Raw genomic sequence first — 16,470 nt, 5'->3', positions numbered from 1 at the left:
ATATATACATATTATAATATATATATATATATATATATATATATATTATATATATATATATAATATATATATATATATATATATACACACATATATATATATATATATATAATAAATCCAGTTTGATCCTGTGATATTACCGAGTGTCGCACTGTCTCCATCCTTCTAGCTAGAATTTTTGAGAGTATCTTAACATCATTATTCAGGAGTGAAATTGGTCTGTATGATGCACATTGTAACAAGTCCTTATTTTTTTTAGGAAAGACGGTGATTAATGCTTGATGAAAAGTTTGAGGTAGTATTTGGTTGTCTCTAGCTTCTGTAAATGTTGCCAATAAGAGGGGAGCTAGCTGAGTGAAGAATTTCTTATAAAATTCTGCGGGGTAACCATCAGGGCCTGCTGATTTCCCACTTTGAAGTGACTTTATAGCATTTAGTAATTCTGATAGCGTCAGAGGTTTATCCAGTTCCTCAGCACTTAAAGCATCTATTTGTGGTGTCTGTAATGTATCCAGAAATGTATTAGATTGTGTGTTGTCTTCTTTGAACTCAGTAGAATATAAGGATTTATAACAATCTCTAAATGTGTGCTTTATATTTTTATGGTCAATGATTTCTTCTCCATTCGTGTTGGTGATTACTGGTATTGCATTGCGAACTTCTTGTTTGTGAATTTGTTGAGGTAAAAGCTTATTAGCTTTTTCTCCGTGTTCATAGTAATGATGTCTCGACTTATAAATAAGTTGTTCAGTTTCTTTAGTTGTCAAGATGTTGAGTTCTGTATGCAGGGCCTGCCTTTTCCTGTGAAGAGCTTCACTTGGATGCCTGGCTTGTTCTTCATCTATTCTAGTACAGTAATCCCTCGCTACTTCGCGGTTCACTTTTCGCGGATTCACGACTTCGCGGATTTTATATGTAAGCATATCTAAATTCATAACGCGGATTTTTTGCTGCTTCGCGGGTTTCTGCGGACAATGGGTCTTTTTACTTGCTTCCTCAGTTGGTTTGCCCAGTTGATTTCATACAAGAGATGCTATTGGCGGATGGCTGAGAAGCTACCCAATCAGAGCACGCAGTTAAGTTCCTGTGTGCTGCTGATTGGCTCAGCGACGGAGTGTTGCATTAACCAGGAAGTCTCATCTCACTCATTCATCATTAACGTGCTAATGCTTCAGAGGCCGTGTCCAAGCACCAACAGAAGATGCAAATGATTGCAGAAAAGGTAAAAGTTTTGGATATGTTGAAGGAAGGGAACAGCTACACTGCTGCAGGACATCGATTCTTTTTATTTAAAAAGGAGGAAAAGCATATAAGATCTACAGCCGCAGTGTCCTTTAACCAGGGTGCAAAACGAGTTGCAAGTGGACGTGATAAGGCAGTAGTCTGGATGGAATGTGCCTTAGGAATCTTTGCAACAATGTCGACGACGTCATGACCGCCTACAAGCTGCTACGTGTACTTCGCTATACAGTAAGTGTAAACTTATCTAGCGATTTCATATTGCTTAGCAGTTGTCCCTGTTTTTAATAGAGTAAATGGTGGGTTGTAAACAATACAGGGAGGGTTTAAAAACGTCCAAATACACGTTAAATAATTAAATAAATATAGTGTCCCTACTTCGCGGAAATTCAGTTATCGCGGTCGGCCTTGTAACCTATCTCCCGCGATAAGTGAGGGATTACTGTAATTTCGCTTCTTAGCTCTGACACTTTCTTGATTTCTAATTTATTTCTGTGGGAAAGATATGAAATAATCTGTCTTCTTAAAAAGGCCTTTAGAGTTTCCCACAGTGTTCCTGCAGAAACCTCTGTTGGCGTGTTTGTCTCTAGGAAGAAGCTGATTTGTTTGGATATAAATTCTGTGCAGTTGTCGTCTGCTAATAGAAGAGGGTTAAGACGCCATCTGTGAGGTGAGTGTGAGGGGCTTAATGATTTTAGCTCCAAGAGTAGAGGGGCATGGTCGGAGATAACAATTGTGTCGTATTTGCACGATTTGATCGTAGGCAGGAAATTATTATCTATAAAAAAATAATCAATTCTTGAGTAGCCATGATGCACTGGTGAGTAGAACGAATATGTTCTTGAGTTTGGGTTAAGAAATCTCCAGGGGTCTGATAAGTTGTGGTCAGTTAAAAACTGTGTAATTGTCTTTGCAGTGTTAGATGTCGTCCCCCCTGTCACAGGAGTCCTATCTAAGAGTGGATTTAAAACACAATTAAAGTCCCCAGCCATTATAATTTTATGAGTGTTCACATTGGGAATGGATGCATGAATTCCTTATCATCGACATTGGGTGCATAAACATTTATCAAAATCATTTTACTGTTAAATAAGTTGCCCATGACCATCACATACCTCCCTTCAGGATCCGATACTACATCTGATGCTACAAATTGGACTGTGCTGTGTATGAAAATTCCCACACCTCTAGTTTTTTTTTTATAAAGTTAGAATGGAACATTTGGCCAGTCCAGTCTTTTTGTAGTCTGAACTGATCCTTGCTTAGTAAGTGGGTCTCCTGTAAAAATACTATTTTAGCGTTTAAGCCTGTTAGGTGAGAGCATACTTTCTTTCTCTTTAATTCGTGATTCAGGCCTTTAAAAGTTAACTGTCCCATCATGGAGACATTGATTCTGAGTTTTTAATGTCATTTTATAGTCTTAACTGGTAGTGAGGCAGTTTAATCTTAATTTCAAAATTCTCCATGAGTTATTGCCATATGGCTTATTGTTGCGTTGATATTTATAGTTATAAGGATTAGAAGAATAGATTAGATATAGCCTGCTCTCCTTCTCTCCCCCCTTTATCCCCCCACCCCCCCACTTTGCCACACCGCATGAGGCTTGATCCCACTTAGCAATGTCCCAATCCTTTGACATACAAAGAGACAAAGCACGTTTGAAACAAAACAAACCCCACCCCGCAGCGGCATTTGATAATTAAAACAAAGTAGAGATATCTATTGCAGCTGAAGTCTAAATACTATCTGCCAAAAATATAATCATTAACAGTCTTTAAGCTTAAAATAATCTTCAGCAATTTTAAGATATTAAGATAATAAAATAATGAACTCGGCATGGGAGGAGTTTGGGGAGGCCATGGAGAACGACTTTCGTACGGCTTCGAGGAGATTCTGGTCCACCGTCCGACGTCTCAGGAGGGGGAAGCAGTGCAGTGTCAACACTGTATATGGTGGGGATGGTGCACTGCTGACCTCGACTCGGGACGTTGTGGGTCGGTGGGGGGAGTACTTCGAAGACCTCCTCAATCCCACTAACATGTCTTCCACTGAGGAAGCAGAGCCTGGGGACTCGGAGGTGGGCTCCCCCATCTCTGGGACTGAGGTCACCAAGGTGGTCAAAAAACTCCTTGGTGGCAGGGCCCCGGGGGTGGATAAGATACGCCCGGAGTTCCTCGAGGCTCTGGATGTTGTAGGGCTGTCTTGGTTGACACGTCTCTGCAACATCGCATGGACATCAGGGACAGTGCCTCTGGATTGGCAGACCGGGGTGGTGGTCCCCCTCTTTAAGAAGGGGGACCAGAGGGTGTGTTCCAACTACAGAGGGATCACACTCCTCAGCCTCCCTGGAAAAGTCTACTCGGGGGTTCTGGAGAGGAGGGTCCGTCGAATAGTCGAACCTCGCATTCAGGAGGAGCAGTGTGGTTATCGTCCTGGTCGTGGAACAGTGGACCAGCTCTACACCCTTAGCAGAGTCCTGGAGAGTGCATGGGAGTTCACCCAACCAGTCTACATGTGTTTTGTGGACTTGGAAAAGGCGTTCGACCATGTCCCTCGGGGAATCCTGTGGGGGGTGCTCCGGGAGTATGGGGTACCGGACCCCCTGATAAGGGCTGTTTCGGTCCCTGTACAACCAGTGTCAGAGCTTGGTCCGCATTGCCGGCAGTAAGTCGAACCCGTTTCCAGTGAGAGTTGGACTCCGCCAAGGCTGCCCTTTGTCACTGCTTCTGTTCATAACTTTTATGGACAGAATTTCTAGGTTCAGCCAGGGTGTTGAGGGGGTCCGGTTTGGTAGACTCAGGATTGGGTCACTGCTTTTTGCAGATGATGTTGTCCTGTTTGTTTCATCAGGCCGTGATCTTCAGCTCTCTCTGGATCGGTTTGCAGCTGAGTGTGAAGCGGCTGGGATGGGAATCAGCACCTCCAAATCCGAGACCATGGTCCTCAGCCGGAAAAGGGTGGAGTGCCCTCTCAGGGTTGGGAGCGAGATCCTGCCCCAAGTGGAGGAGTTCAAGTATCTCGGGGTCTTGTTCACGAGTGAGGGAAGAATGGAGCGTGAGATCAACAGGCGGATTGGTGCGGCGTCCACAGTGATGCGGGCTCTGCATCGGTCTGTCGTGGTGAAAAAGGAGCTGAGCCATAAGGCAAAGCTCTCAATTTACCAGTCGATCTATGTTCCTACCCTCACCTATGGTCATGAGCTGTGGGTAGTGACCGAAAGAACGAGATCGCGAATACAAGCGGCTGAAATGAGTTTCCTCCGCAGGGTGTCTGGGCTCTCCCTTAAAGATAGGGTGAGAAGCTCAGTCATCCGGGAGGGGCTCAGAGTAGAGCCACTGCTCCTCCGCTTTGAGAGGAGTCAGATGAGGTGGCTCGGGCATCTGATTAGGATGCCTCCTGGACGCCTCCCTGGTGAGGTGTTCCAGGCACGTCCAACCGGGAGGAGGCCCCGGGGAAGACCCAGGACATGCTGGAGGGACTATGTCTCCCGGCTGGCCTGGGAACACCTCGGGATTCTCCCGGAAGAGCTAGAAGAAGTGGCCGGGGAGAGGGAAGTCTGGGCATCTCTGCTCAAGCTGCTGCCCCCGCGACCCGACCTCGGATAAGCGGAAGAAAATGGATGGATGGAAAATAATGAACCCTGGGAATGATTTAAAAAAGTGATCTAGGATAAACATAGTAAATCCTAATGCAATAGTAGAAATAGTAATAAACCAAGGGTATGATGTTAAACAGTCTACTTTAAGGTAGAAAAAAAGAAAAAAAAAAAAAAACCAACCCCTACTTTAATTACTTCCACACACTCACGTCTAGAACTGTAATTAAGACATAAACATGTAGTGTCCAAGTAAAGAAAAGGATGTATAATTATAATACCAGTCTCTTTAAAAGTGGATTCGACAGCAAATGATAGCTTCCACAGAAAAGCTTCCAACCTCGCCTGATTCCATTCCTGGACATGCCCAGGCTGCACAAACTGTTGTTGATAAGTCACTTACGGGAGCGAAAATGTTTGGATACAAATATAAGAAAAAATCATGACAAAACTGAAGATTTGATGTGATATTCGTGTTCAGCACCCAAAAATCTATAAGAAACACCCAACAGTACACAAGAAGCAAAAACTTTGCTGTGCAGTGATATTGGGCTTTATCCAGCTGCTTGAGGAGCTCATCCACTCACGGCAGTGGATAAGCATTGAATTGTGGGACTTGATAAAGATGGTGGAAGTCATTGCAAAAGTGCCAACTTTCATGTGGCTTAGGGATTTAAATGATTGGGCTAGATCAGGGACTAAAACTTTCCTTAGTTACACTTCGATCTAGTATATTTTAGATTTATCGAATTTTAATGTGATGTTATTAAATTTTCAGATTCTTATTCCATTTTATATTACAAATTATAAACTAAAAAATATCAAGAAATTGCATCCCGTGAGATGAGATTTAACCAAGAGTGCCAAGAGATTTAACCACGCCCGGGGCTGGAAATAAAATACAATGAGTTGGACAGCTGCTGTGTGGCACAGCAGCAGCAACAGCAAGCCAGCAGCTGATCGAGCAAAGAGGACAGCCTGGCTGCAACTGGGGGTTGCCCCCCTAGTTAAAGTATAAATTTATGCACATTTATGAGTGAAATTAGTAAATACCAGAAGAGAAATAACTTCAAAGCCATGGGCTGAATAGAAACAATATCAACAACAAAATGCATTGTAGAATAGCTGCAGCTTTTGACAAGATGGAGGGATTTCAAGTGAAGTAGAGTAATTTTTGAAAAATGTGCTTTATTAAATTTCATTTGTATGGACTTATCCGCTTAAACATTAAATAGATAAATGTTATTTGGTACCAGTGATTTTAATCTGAGCAGGACCACTAAAGCACTAAATACTTCTTTGATAGTTGTAACTGCTGTGAGGTTTTCAGAGTCTGTGAAGGTATCAGGAAAATGCAAATTTAAACTGCTCCTTATTTCTCACTTTGCATATTTTAGTTTGCCTTTACTGTTCCTAAAGCAATTCACTTTGTCCTTGACTGTTTTTTTTCACTGCTAAATTAGCAAAAGAATCGACTTGGGTCAGCTTTCACCTTTTCTGCAGTATTTCTCTTTAACTGCCTTTTAGTAATCTTAATATAATTTTTAAACTTTGCTGTCATGCACTCACATAAGGTATATGGTTAGCATTGGAGTTACTTGTCCTAAGTTCATTGTACAGTTATTTTTTTCTTAGTAATCCCTTATTTATCCACTGTGATTTTGAAAAAAATTCTTATTGCTTGAAAATTTCCTGATGAACATATCCTGTATTTATGTAAAATGTTTTTAATTATGCTTCAGTGCTCCTAGATTGACTCCACGCTTGAAAGCTTATGCTATTTCATCCTTTTTAGATTCTGCTCAAACTATACTATATTAAAGTTAAATGTAATTATTTTTAAATATTTTCTTTACATAAACACAGTGAAATGAATTATATTAATGTCCCTAGATCCTAATGGTTTGATATACCCCCTGAATTCTATCCTGATTTATTACAAAATACTAAATGTAGACAGGCTTCCCCATTTTGCTTTAACATGTGTTATAAAGAGTCCCTGGTTATGTGTAATAACTTCTGTTCTTGTGCTGTGTTATTTGTATTCGGTTATTTGTTTTGTCACAGTTAACATTTGGGCAATTGAAATCTGCTTCATAGCAAGAACTCTGTAGCCTAGGGTGAGGCTGTAACGAAAGGCTGGAGCAGTCTCTTTCACACCAAGGATTAACCTAGTGCTGGGCTACAAAAGTTGAAGACGTCAATGATGTTTGGATATTTGCGCTTCAGTGTTTACACATCCTACACTTCATGTTAAAATTATGTCGTTATTGCTATAACATAGAAAAATATTTTCTGTTTTAGCTGTGTGATCAGCATCTCTTACCTCACGTTTCCTCTGTCATTCTATATTTGCACAGATTGTTTTAGACACGGAACACACATGAAATGTGTAGGTAATGATAGTGTGATTTTGAAATACATACAATTTCTTACAAATGCATTGCCAGATAAACACTTCAACACAGACTTCAGCTGTGAGGATTGTAGCAGGGTAATGCCTTCATCTGACTGAGTGGTGGTGTGGGGGGGTGTAGCAGGCTGCGTTCTGCTAATCCACACATTAAAAAAAACAAAAAAAAAACAAAGTGTGCTATGAGCGCAGTGAAAAGGAGCTATGAGCTTTTTGGTGTACGTCAGGAAAATTTAAGGAAGACAGGGACAACAAAAATAATTCTTAACCTTCAGGGATTCTAGTGTTTTTTTTTTTTTTACCAAAATGCTTGATTTTCAATATGTTCTCAAAGCACATTATGTATTGAAGATCAGCACCATACTGACATGTATACACACCTTTTCAATTTAAAGTCCAAAACTTTGTGTATTTTCTCACAATAATGTTAAATTCAGTATTAGCAAATGAAGCTGTTCTTGTGTTTTTGCCAGAATTTCATGAATAGCTGTGCCTTAAAAAATCTCGGATAACATGTTTTTTTCCCCCCAAACATTTTTGTTTTATCTCCCCTTCTTTTTTCTTTGATTTGCCACTGTATTTTATTTATTGCATTCAATTCCTTGTCTGCCATGCTGACTCTCTCTCCTTCTCCATTTCTCTGTTTCATATAAGCAAAGAAAAACTCCTCATTCATTATCATACAATTCACAGATCATAATACATGTATATGTACAGTACTGTGCAAAAGTTTTAGGCAGGTGTGAAAAAATGCTGTAAACAAAGAATGCTTTCAAAAATGGAAGTGTTAATCATTTATTTTCATCAATCATCAAAATGCAGTGAATGAACAAAAGAGAAATCTAAATCAAATCAATATTTGGTGTGACCACCCTTTGCATTCAAAACAGCATCAATTCTTCTAGGTACACTTGCACACAGTTTTTGAAGAAACTCGGCTGGTAGGTTGTTCCAAACATCTTGGAGAACTAACCACAGATCTTCTGTGGATGTAGGCTTCCTCACATCCTTCTTTTTCTTCATGTAATCCCAGACACACTCAATGATGTGGAGATCAGGGCTCTGTGGGGGCCATACCATCACTTCCAGGACTTCTTGTTCTTCTTTACACTGAAGATAGTTCTTAATGACTTTGGCTGTATGTTTGGGATCATTGTCCTGCTGCAGAATAAATTTGGGGCCAATCATATGCCTTCCTGATGGTATTGCATGATGGATAAGTATCTGCCTATATTTCTCAGCATTGAGAACACCATTAATCCTGACCAAATCTCCAACTCCATTTGCAGAAATGCAGCCCCAAACATTCAAGGAACCTCCCACTCATTATTGTACCACTCTCCAGCCCTTCGACGAACAAACTGCCTTCTGCTACAGCGAAATATTTCAAATTTTGACTCATCAGTCCAGAGCACCTGCTGCCATTTTTCTGCACCCCAGTTCCTATGTTTTCGTGCATACTTGAGTCGCTTGGCCTTATTTCCACGTCGGAGGTATGGCTTTTCGGCTGCAACTCTTCCATGAAGACCACTTCTGGCCAGACTTCTCCGGAAAGTAGATGGGTATACCTGGGTCCCACTGGTTTCTGCCAGTTCTGAGCTGATGGCACTGCTGGACATCTTCTGATTTCGAAGGGTAATAAGCTTGATGTGTCTTTCATCTGCTGCACTAAGTTTCCTTGGCCGACCACTGCGTCTACGATCCTCAACGTTGCCCGTTTCTTTGTGCTTCTTCAAAAGAGCTTGAACAGCACATCTTGAAACCCCAGTCTGCTTTGAAATGTTTGTATGGGAGAGACCTTGCTGATGCAGTATAACTACCTTGTGTCTTGTTGCTGTGCTCAATCTTGCCATGACATGAAACTGTCTTCCACAACCTCACATTGGTAGCAGAGTTTGGTTGTTCCTCACCCAGTTTTAAGCCTCCTACACAGCTGTTTCTGTTTCAGTTAATGACTGTGTTTCAACCTACGTGTGACACTGATGATCATTAGCACCTGTTTGGTATAATTGGTTGATCATACACCTGACTATACTCCTACAAAATCCCTGACTTTGTGCAAGTGTACCTATAAGAATTGATGCTGGTTTGAAGGCAAAAGGTAGTAACACCAAATATTGATTTGATTTAGATTTTTCTTTTGTTCGCTCACTTTGCATTTTGTAAATTGATAACAATAAACAATCATTATTTATATTTCTGAAAGCATTCTTTGTTTACAGCATTTTTTCACACCTGCCTAAAACTTTTGATTTACATGATTTGTAATGGTTCCAAATAATGTATTTGCATATCTGCCGTTTCTGACCCCCATTAGAGAGTAATTTAATAAAGTACAAAGGGTGACATTATATCTAATTCTTTAATTGCTTTAAAATATCCATCTCTTTAGTCTGATGACTTTTATTTGTATGTGTGGTCTAAGATAAATAATTAAACAGAACAGTTAAACTATGGCAAATAATGAGTAACATAAATATATTTATGGTGCTTTTCATGGCTCAGGTTAAAACAGTTTTGAAAAAGTTATCAACCAGTGTTTCAAACACACTTAAAAAACAAATCTAACAATTAACAGAATCTGTAGTAAAAAAACCTACCATTTAATGAAGACTTGGTAAAAAAAGTTAACTAAAGATAAACATTGCATAGACATTACCTTATCTTTTAGAACAGGTATTTTTTAAGCCTCTTTATATACCTACTTTTGATTGTTTATGGGCATGGCTTAGGGATCGTCGCCTGTTAAATAGCACAAGGTAGCTAACAGCGTCAATATCCCAAGTAGGTGAGTACATAAGGACACTAGAACACTATGGCTGGGGATATACTTAACGTTACGAGTCATGTGTGCTTGAGGATGCTGTTGCTATGCAAGCAGTGTACAGAATATACTTGTGCATATACTTTAAGTAAATCCGTAGGATTCCACCAGGTGGCACTGCGAGAAATCATCATGGTGAGAAAATGATGTCTGGTTTCTCTGTGTTGTGAGTTGAGAAAAGAAAAATGGTAAAGTTTAAAAAAAAAAAAAAAAAAAAAAAATTCTTTGCATTCTGATGCTGTTGCAAAGGTACAAAAAATAAAAAAGACAGCAACACAGAATATGGTATGTGAGACCTTTAAATGTATTATGTCATTACGATGGGGAATATGTGATGCTTGTATTGCCTGTGTGAGAAATGGATGAAGAAACCACCATGAATACATTTGCATGTTGGCATTTAAGTTTAATTTGCTTCACTGCATTGAACCACTCATTAAACATCGAAGCACGCAGATTTATCTTGTTGGAGCTGCATTGTGCCTTGGCGTCTCATGTTGATAGTAAACAACAATGTTGACGTCACATATCAAAACTTGAACACACATGGGACCCATATTTTTGCTGGTACTGCAACTCGCAAATGCATCGCGTTAATTTCTGACAACGTGCTCAGAGGACACATCAAAAGAATACTGGGACTGCGTGGCAGTCATAATGTGCGTGCATAAGTATAAACTGGCCATAAACGAGAAGACAGAACAACACAGTAACTTTAAATGAAGGACGGATTTTTTCACAGTCATTAGGTAGCTTATTTCACCTGCTAAACAAAAATAAAACTCAAAATGAAAATAAAATGGCTGGTAATGCAGTTTATAAATAAAAAATTGATTGTAATGTTTCAGTAGTAAGAAGCATGTGGAATGAATAGATGAAAACTTAGTGTGCATGTGCTTGGATAGCCTTTTCATAACCAGTAACACATTTTACTTTTAAGTGTTGTACTGCTTCAACTTTCATCTGTAAAATCATAATATTTGCAGGAAGCAGTGCTAATCTTATTTGTTCTAAATGCTTCCTTTTGTGGTTGTTGCTCCATTTTTTTTCCATGCTCATCAGGGGCACAGTTAATGTAGACACGCTTAAAAAAAGTGGTTGGGGCATTACAGATTTAATTTAATATTCAGAATAATTTGTCAAAAATCAAATGCAAGTGCTGAATGTTGTGATATTGGCTTTTGCATATTGATTTTTACTAAATATTTTATTGGACTGATAAGATTGATAGGTAAGAAAACTAGGTAAAACTTATAACTAGGTAAGAATTTCTCCATCAGTCTGGCCGAAAGATTAGAATTCTGATATTTTAAAGCTGTTCTGAAACTATTTGTTTCCTAGGTAATTCTTTAGATAGGAATTAAGAAAGAAGAATTTGTAACTCATGACTTTTTCTATAGAAGAGGAAAAGAACTGTTGTTTATTTTCTTTTATTTGTATAAAATTTAATGTATTCATCTTATGTTATCCTTATGTTATGAATAAAGTGTATTATTTAGTTTCTTGCAGCAAGTGTGTTTGTTTTACTTGTTGAAAAATAGTCCATACCACAAACTGCAAAAGAGAGTTATTTTATGTGGACTTTTGACAGTTTATGAACCTTGCTCATAAATTGTAAATAACTCTTCATAGGTCTGGTGTCCTGGCTGGTAGTCCGAGATCATCTATACCACATTACATACCACCTGAGAGTTATTGGAGTTGCCGTCTGATTCCAGAAGGTCCTGAAAATGGTTGGATGTGCCTTGGGGGTTGAACACCCTGGACACCTCTTGGCTTGTGATTACATCCGTCTATGACCTCTCTGGTCTGGAGTGATGTCCTGTGCCACTTTAGGGAGTGTACACTGTCTTTTTAAATGGACACCTGGACAAGATCCATCAGTTGCGTGCTACAATATATGCTATCTATAGTATCTCCTCAAGTTCAACAACACTGAAGCAGCCCTGAACTTGGGATTTTGAATTATCTGGCATCTCCTGTGGAAACGTAGTCCTCTTAGAATCAGGACTCGTCCAAGTAAAAATCCTAAATGACTCATGTTAAATGAGCCCTGAGTAGTACTAGCCTAATTTTTAAAATTATTATTATAAACTGCTTATCCTTTTTTTTTATAAAAAATTTAAACATGAGCTTAAAGGATCTATAGTAGTTTAATACCTACTAAAGATCTCTAAACACCTGTATTTCCTGTTAAGGTAGGAGCAACAATAGCTCAGTCAAAAATGGTAGACCATGCAAACTCAGAGTGGGCTGCCTATTTCTGTTTTATCACTGACAACAGAATTCTAAGCTGTCTCTGTAAGCAATATATCAGCACAAAAATTCTGTTTCAAAAGCTTCATGAAATGGTCTTAAATGGCCAAGCAGCTGTACACAACCTTAAGATCACTGTGCATAATGCCGGGTGTTGCTGGAGTGATGTAAATTATACCACTATTGGACTCTGGCGCAGAGGAAATGTGTTATCTGAAGTGATGAATCACACTTCACTATCTGGCAATCTAATGAGTGAATTTGAGTTTGGCAGGAGCCAGATGATCTTGACCTTCTTGACTGTATGGTGTCTGCTGTAAAGTTTGGTGAAGGGGGGATAATGGTGAAGGGTACTGTTAATGCTACACCATACAAAGAGAATTTAGACATTTAGCATGCTTCCAACTTTGTGTAAACAGCTTGGGAAAGGAAATTTTCTGTTCCAGAATGACTGTACCTCTGAGCACAAAGCCATGACCATAAAGACATTGTTTTGCAAGTTTGGTGTAGAACAGCACAGGTCTTTTACCTCAACCCTACTGAACACCTTTGGAATGAATGCAAAAACTGATTGCAAGCCAAAGTGTTTTCTTCCAACATCAGTACTTGAGTTCACAAATACTTTTTTTGGCTGAGATTCTCACAGACACACTCTAATCTTGTGGAAATCCCTCCTGAAGAGTGAAGGCTGTTATGAAGATGGCCCAACCTTTGCAATTATATTACTGTTCTTGGTTTTGGAATGGGATGTCCAATAAGGCATATAGGTGTAAACAGCAGGTGTTGGAAAACATTAAGCCATTTATTTTAAGTTGTTTGCATTTTTCACTTTTACAATCACAAAGAACTTGTGAATTACCAGATAAATTTTATGCAGCTGGTGTGACACCTTACTGCCTCAACTTACTGTAAACAGGCATAAGCTTCTGCTGCATACGTGACTGTGCTAGCATTTTATTTTGACTTTAGGAGCTACTGTTGGACAAGTATAAAAGGAAAATGTAAAAAATGTACAAGTTGAAGTAAACTTTAAGGTAAATTTGAAATGGTAAACTAATATGTAATTAAACTTACTCAGAATATTTCTGTGTTTTAAGATAAATTGAAAATTCTGCAATGCTTTTTCAAAGGGTGTTTTTGAAAGTTTCAGCATTTGTACAGTATTCTCTAATCAAGATATTTAAATGTACAAAATCAACTTTTCTGGCAGATTTTCTTGAAAAGGGCGGCACGGTGGCGCAGTGGGTAGTGCTGCTGCCTCGCAGTTGGGAGACCTGGGGACCCGGGTTTGCTTCCCGGGTCCTCCCTGCGTGGAGTTTGTATGTTCTCCCCGTGTCTGCGTGGGTTTCCTCCGGGCGCTCCGGTTTCCTCCCATAGTCCAAAGACATGCAGGTTAGGTGGATTGGCGATTCTAAATTGGCCCTAGTGTGTGCTTGGTGTGTGGGTGTGTTTGTGTGTGTCCTGCGGTGGGTTGGCACCCTGCCCAGGATTGGTTCCTGCCTTGTGCCCTGTGTTGGCTGGGATTGGCTCCAGCAGACCCCCGTGACCCTGTGTTCGGATACAGCAGGTTGGAAAATGGATGGATTTTCTTGAAAAGTAAGTGTACCAAATTTTCACAAATTTGGTGCAGTTGGAGATGAGATTTTTTTATGTGTGGAGTTAGACAGGCATGACAATGATGCTTTTTACATTATTTACAGAAGCACATTAAACAGCAAAAAAAAATTCTGTGAAATGTACTGTATGGCCCAATTCAACAAAGTTTTAGGAGTATTCAAACTAGCACCAGACATCACACAGCTCTCAGCTTGGTACTCTGTCTAAAAGGATGATGTCAGTAGACTGAGATCCTCATACTCATTGCGGTATGGTATTTTGTTTTAAAGAAAGAAAAAAACACACAAATCAAAAACTGATTCAATATTTTTCTCTTTCAGTTATGCATAGGCTTACATAAGCAGATGTCATACAAAGCAGTTTCCACTGATGACTAGGCTGGAATAATATATTCCTCAGTGTTTTATTCTATTTTAAAATAAACACTTTGTGTGAATCTGTGGCCAGCTTCTACAAATTGTATTTGCAAAGGTGATCAACAGACATCTCAGTATCATGGGTTTACATATTATTACACATGGATACTCAAATATAAATAGGAAAAAAATCCTAGCGAGTGAAAGGTAATGCTAATGTGACAGTGATTGGACAGCTTTTTCATTGCAGCTTTCTATAATTTGACTTGAATAAGGCTTGTCTTTAAAGTGGAAAGTTGAATATGTATAAAATATAGGCACAGGGAAAATTATTAGCCTTTAAATTCATTATTTTATTTAGGTCAATATCATCTTGATTGTGCTGTGAAATGAAAACCATTATGGAAAGCCAGGCAAATCTATTACCAACAGTTTTTATTACAATAAATTAAGAGAAAAAGAAAATTTCCACATTTACAGAAATTCTTTAATCAGTTAATTCCAATTTAAGCTTTTTTTCTTAATGGAAAAAGTTATTTTGCATATGAAGAAAATTCAAAATATAATACTGTACTTAACAATGCTCATTAGTTCATATTTATAGTTTATACTTGCAGTATCTGACCAATTAATATTTATATATCAGTTAATATTGTTTGAGCAAAATAATTTATAGAAAGTTGGTTATACCTCTTTTTAAATTTGACATTAAACAATATACATTTAACCCTTTCAGACACTTGTATTAGCCATTGTGTACTGATTTAATTCTCGTTTTTTTTATATAATCTCTAGTTTAGTGCAGTTATCGGTAAACTTTTTTTAACTGCTCATATTAACAAAGTATTATTGAATTACTATGCAATACTTACTGCTAATTAGGATTTCATAATGCCTAATTGTTATTCATCGAGGCCCTCTGACTTGCAGCTTCATTTAATGCACTAAGGAAGATTTAGTGGTCCAGATCTGCATTTCATTGCATTAACTTAAAAGCAAAAGGCAACATTTATTATCTCACACTTGCAGTTGCTGTGTTTTAACAAATGTCACTGAGGCACACCATCTGTCATTTGAGAAGAGATGTATGCATTTCACAATTGTTTCATTTAAAAGTTTGGTTTGGGTTTCAGGTTGTATTTTAATATAAAAGTAAGAACTAATTTCTCTGTTAAGCTGCAAATTAAAAGTTTCAGATGTTTTTTATTTATTTCTTCTTAAATGTGATTTTTTTTTTAAGAACACTACAGATAAGCTGTGCCAAATATCAGTTATATCTGGGGTTCCCAAACATTTAAATGAAGGCTCCCAGAAATGTTTTACCATCTGATCAGGGGCCCCACTAATACAAAGCTGATGGTGCGAAGCAGAGCCCTGTCTTTGATATTGGTTACTTATTGGTTATTTCTAACAGTAGTAATGTGATTTGCTATAATAGTAGTAGTAGATCAATCAAATAAATGCTTAACAGTAACAAGACTATTGATCCATATGTTATAAAATGGCCCATTATATCTTTAGGCCAGGGTTACTCAGTGTTTTTTCTTGCCCTACCACCTCATTTTTAATTTTTTATATTTATTAAGCACCAAACTCTTACTAGGCACAACTAAAAATAGTATTTTTTTGACTCCTATCCCTCTTCCCAATTTTGCATTTGGGGATTTTAGCAAGAGATTAGATTTTTTTTTTTTTTTAATGAATGCCAAATACTTTTTTTTGGACTCAAATTAATACTTTACTGTTAAAGGGACTTTGGAGAGGAGTACATGTTAAACTCTAATTTCTGTCTTTGTATGCTGTAGGCAAAGAAGATGCTGTTAATAAGAAAACTACTGAAAATTTGGAAAATGAAAGTTTCATACAAGATACTAATCTGCAAAAACGGTAATCTATTTTTTCCTTGTAGTTCTAAAAAGCATGAATAGCCTTTTCAGATAAGAATATCATCTATTTGGTATGAAACTGACGTATTTACAAATGATCATTTTAACAGTTGAATAAGTTTACATACACTTAGAGCGAATTCTTTAAAATTCACTTTATAACCCCTCCACAGATTTTATACAAACAAACTATTAGGGATGCACCGATACCACTTTTTTGGAAAACGAGTACTTGCCTTTCAGTACTCGCCGATACCGAGTACTTAATAAAAACATGATTTAAA

The 16,470-nt window shown here is 38.3% G+C and overlaps 1 protein-coding gene across 1 annotated transcript in view; it reads left to right on the top strand.

The window, feature by feature from the left end:
- Positions 1 to 16,470, top strand: part of chchd3a (coiled-coil-helix-coiled-coil-helix domain containing 3a) — a 232,886-nt gene that overhangs the window by 50,408 nt on the left and 166,008 nt on the right. Inside the window, exon 3 of the mRNA XM_028814380.2 lies at positions 16,106 to 16,187. Within this exon, the coding sequence (XP_028670213.2) occupies positions 16,106 to 16,187 (82 nt within the window). The remainder of the gene's footprint in view (positions 1 to 16,105; positions 16,188 to 16,470) is intronic.

This window comes from Erpetoichthys calabaricus, chromosome 1 (assembly GCF_900747795.2).
Source record: "Erpetoichthys calabaricus chromosome 1, fErpCal1.3, whole genome shotgun sequence".
Taxonomy (NCBI): domain Eukaryota; kingdom Metazoa; phylum Chordata; class Cladistia; order Polypteriformes; family Polypteridae; genus Erpetoichthys; species Erpetoichthys calabaricus.
This window is presented reverse-complemented; position numbering and strand designations above follow the sequence as displayed.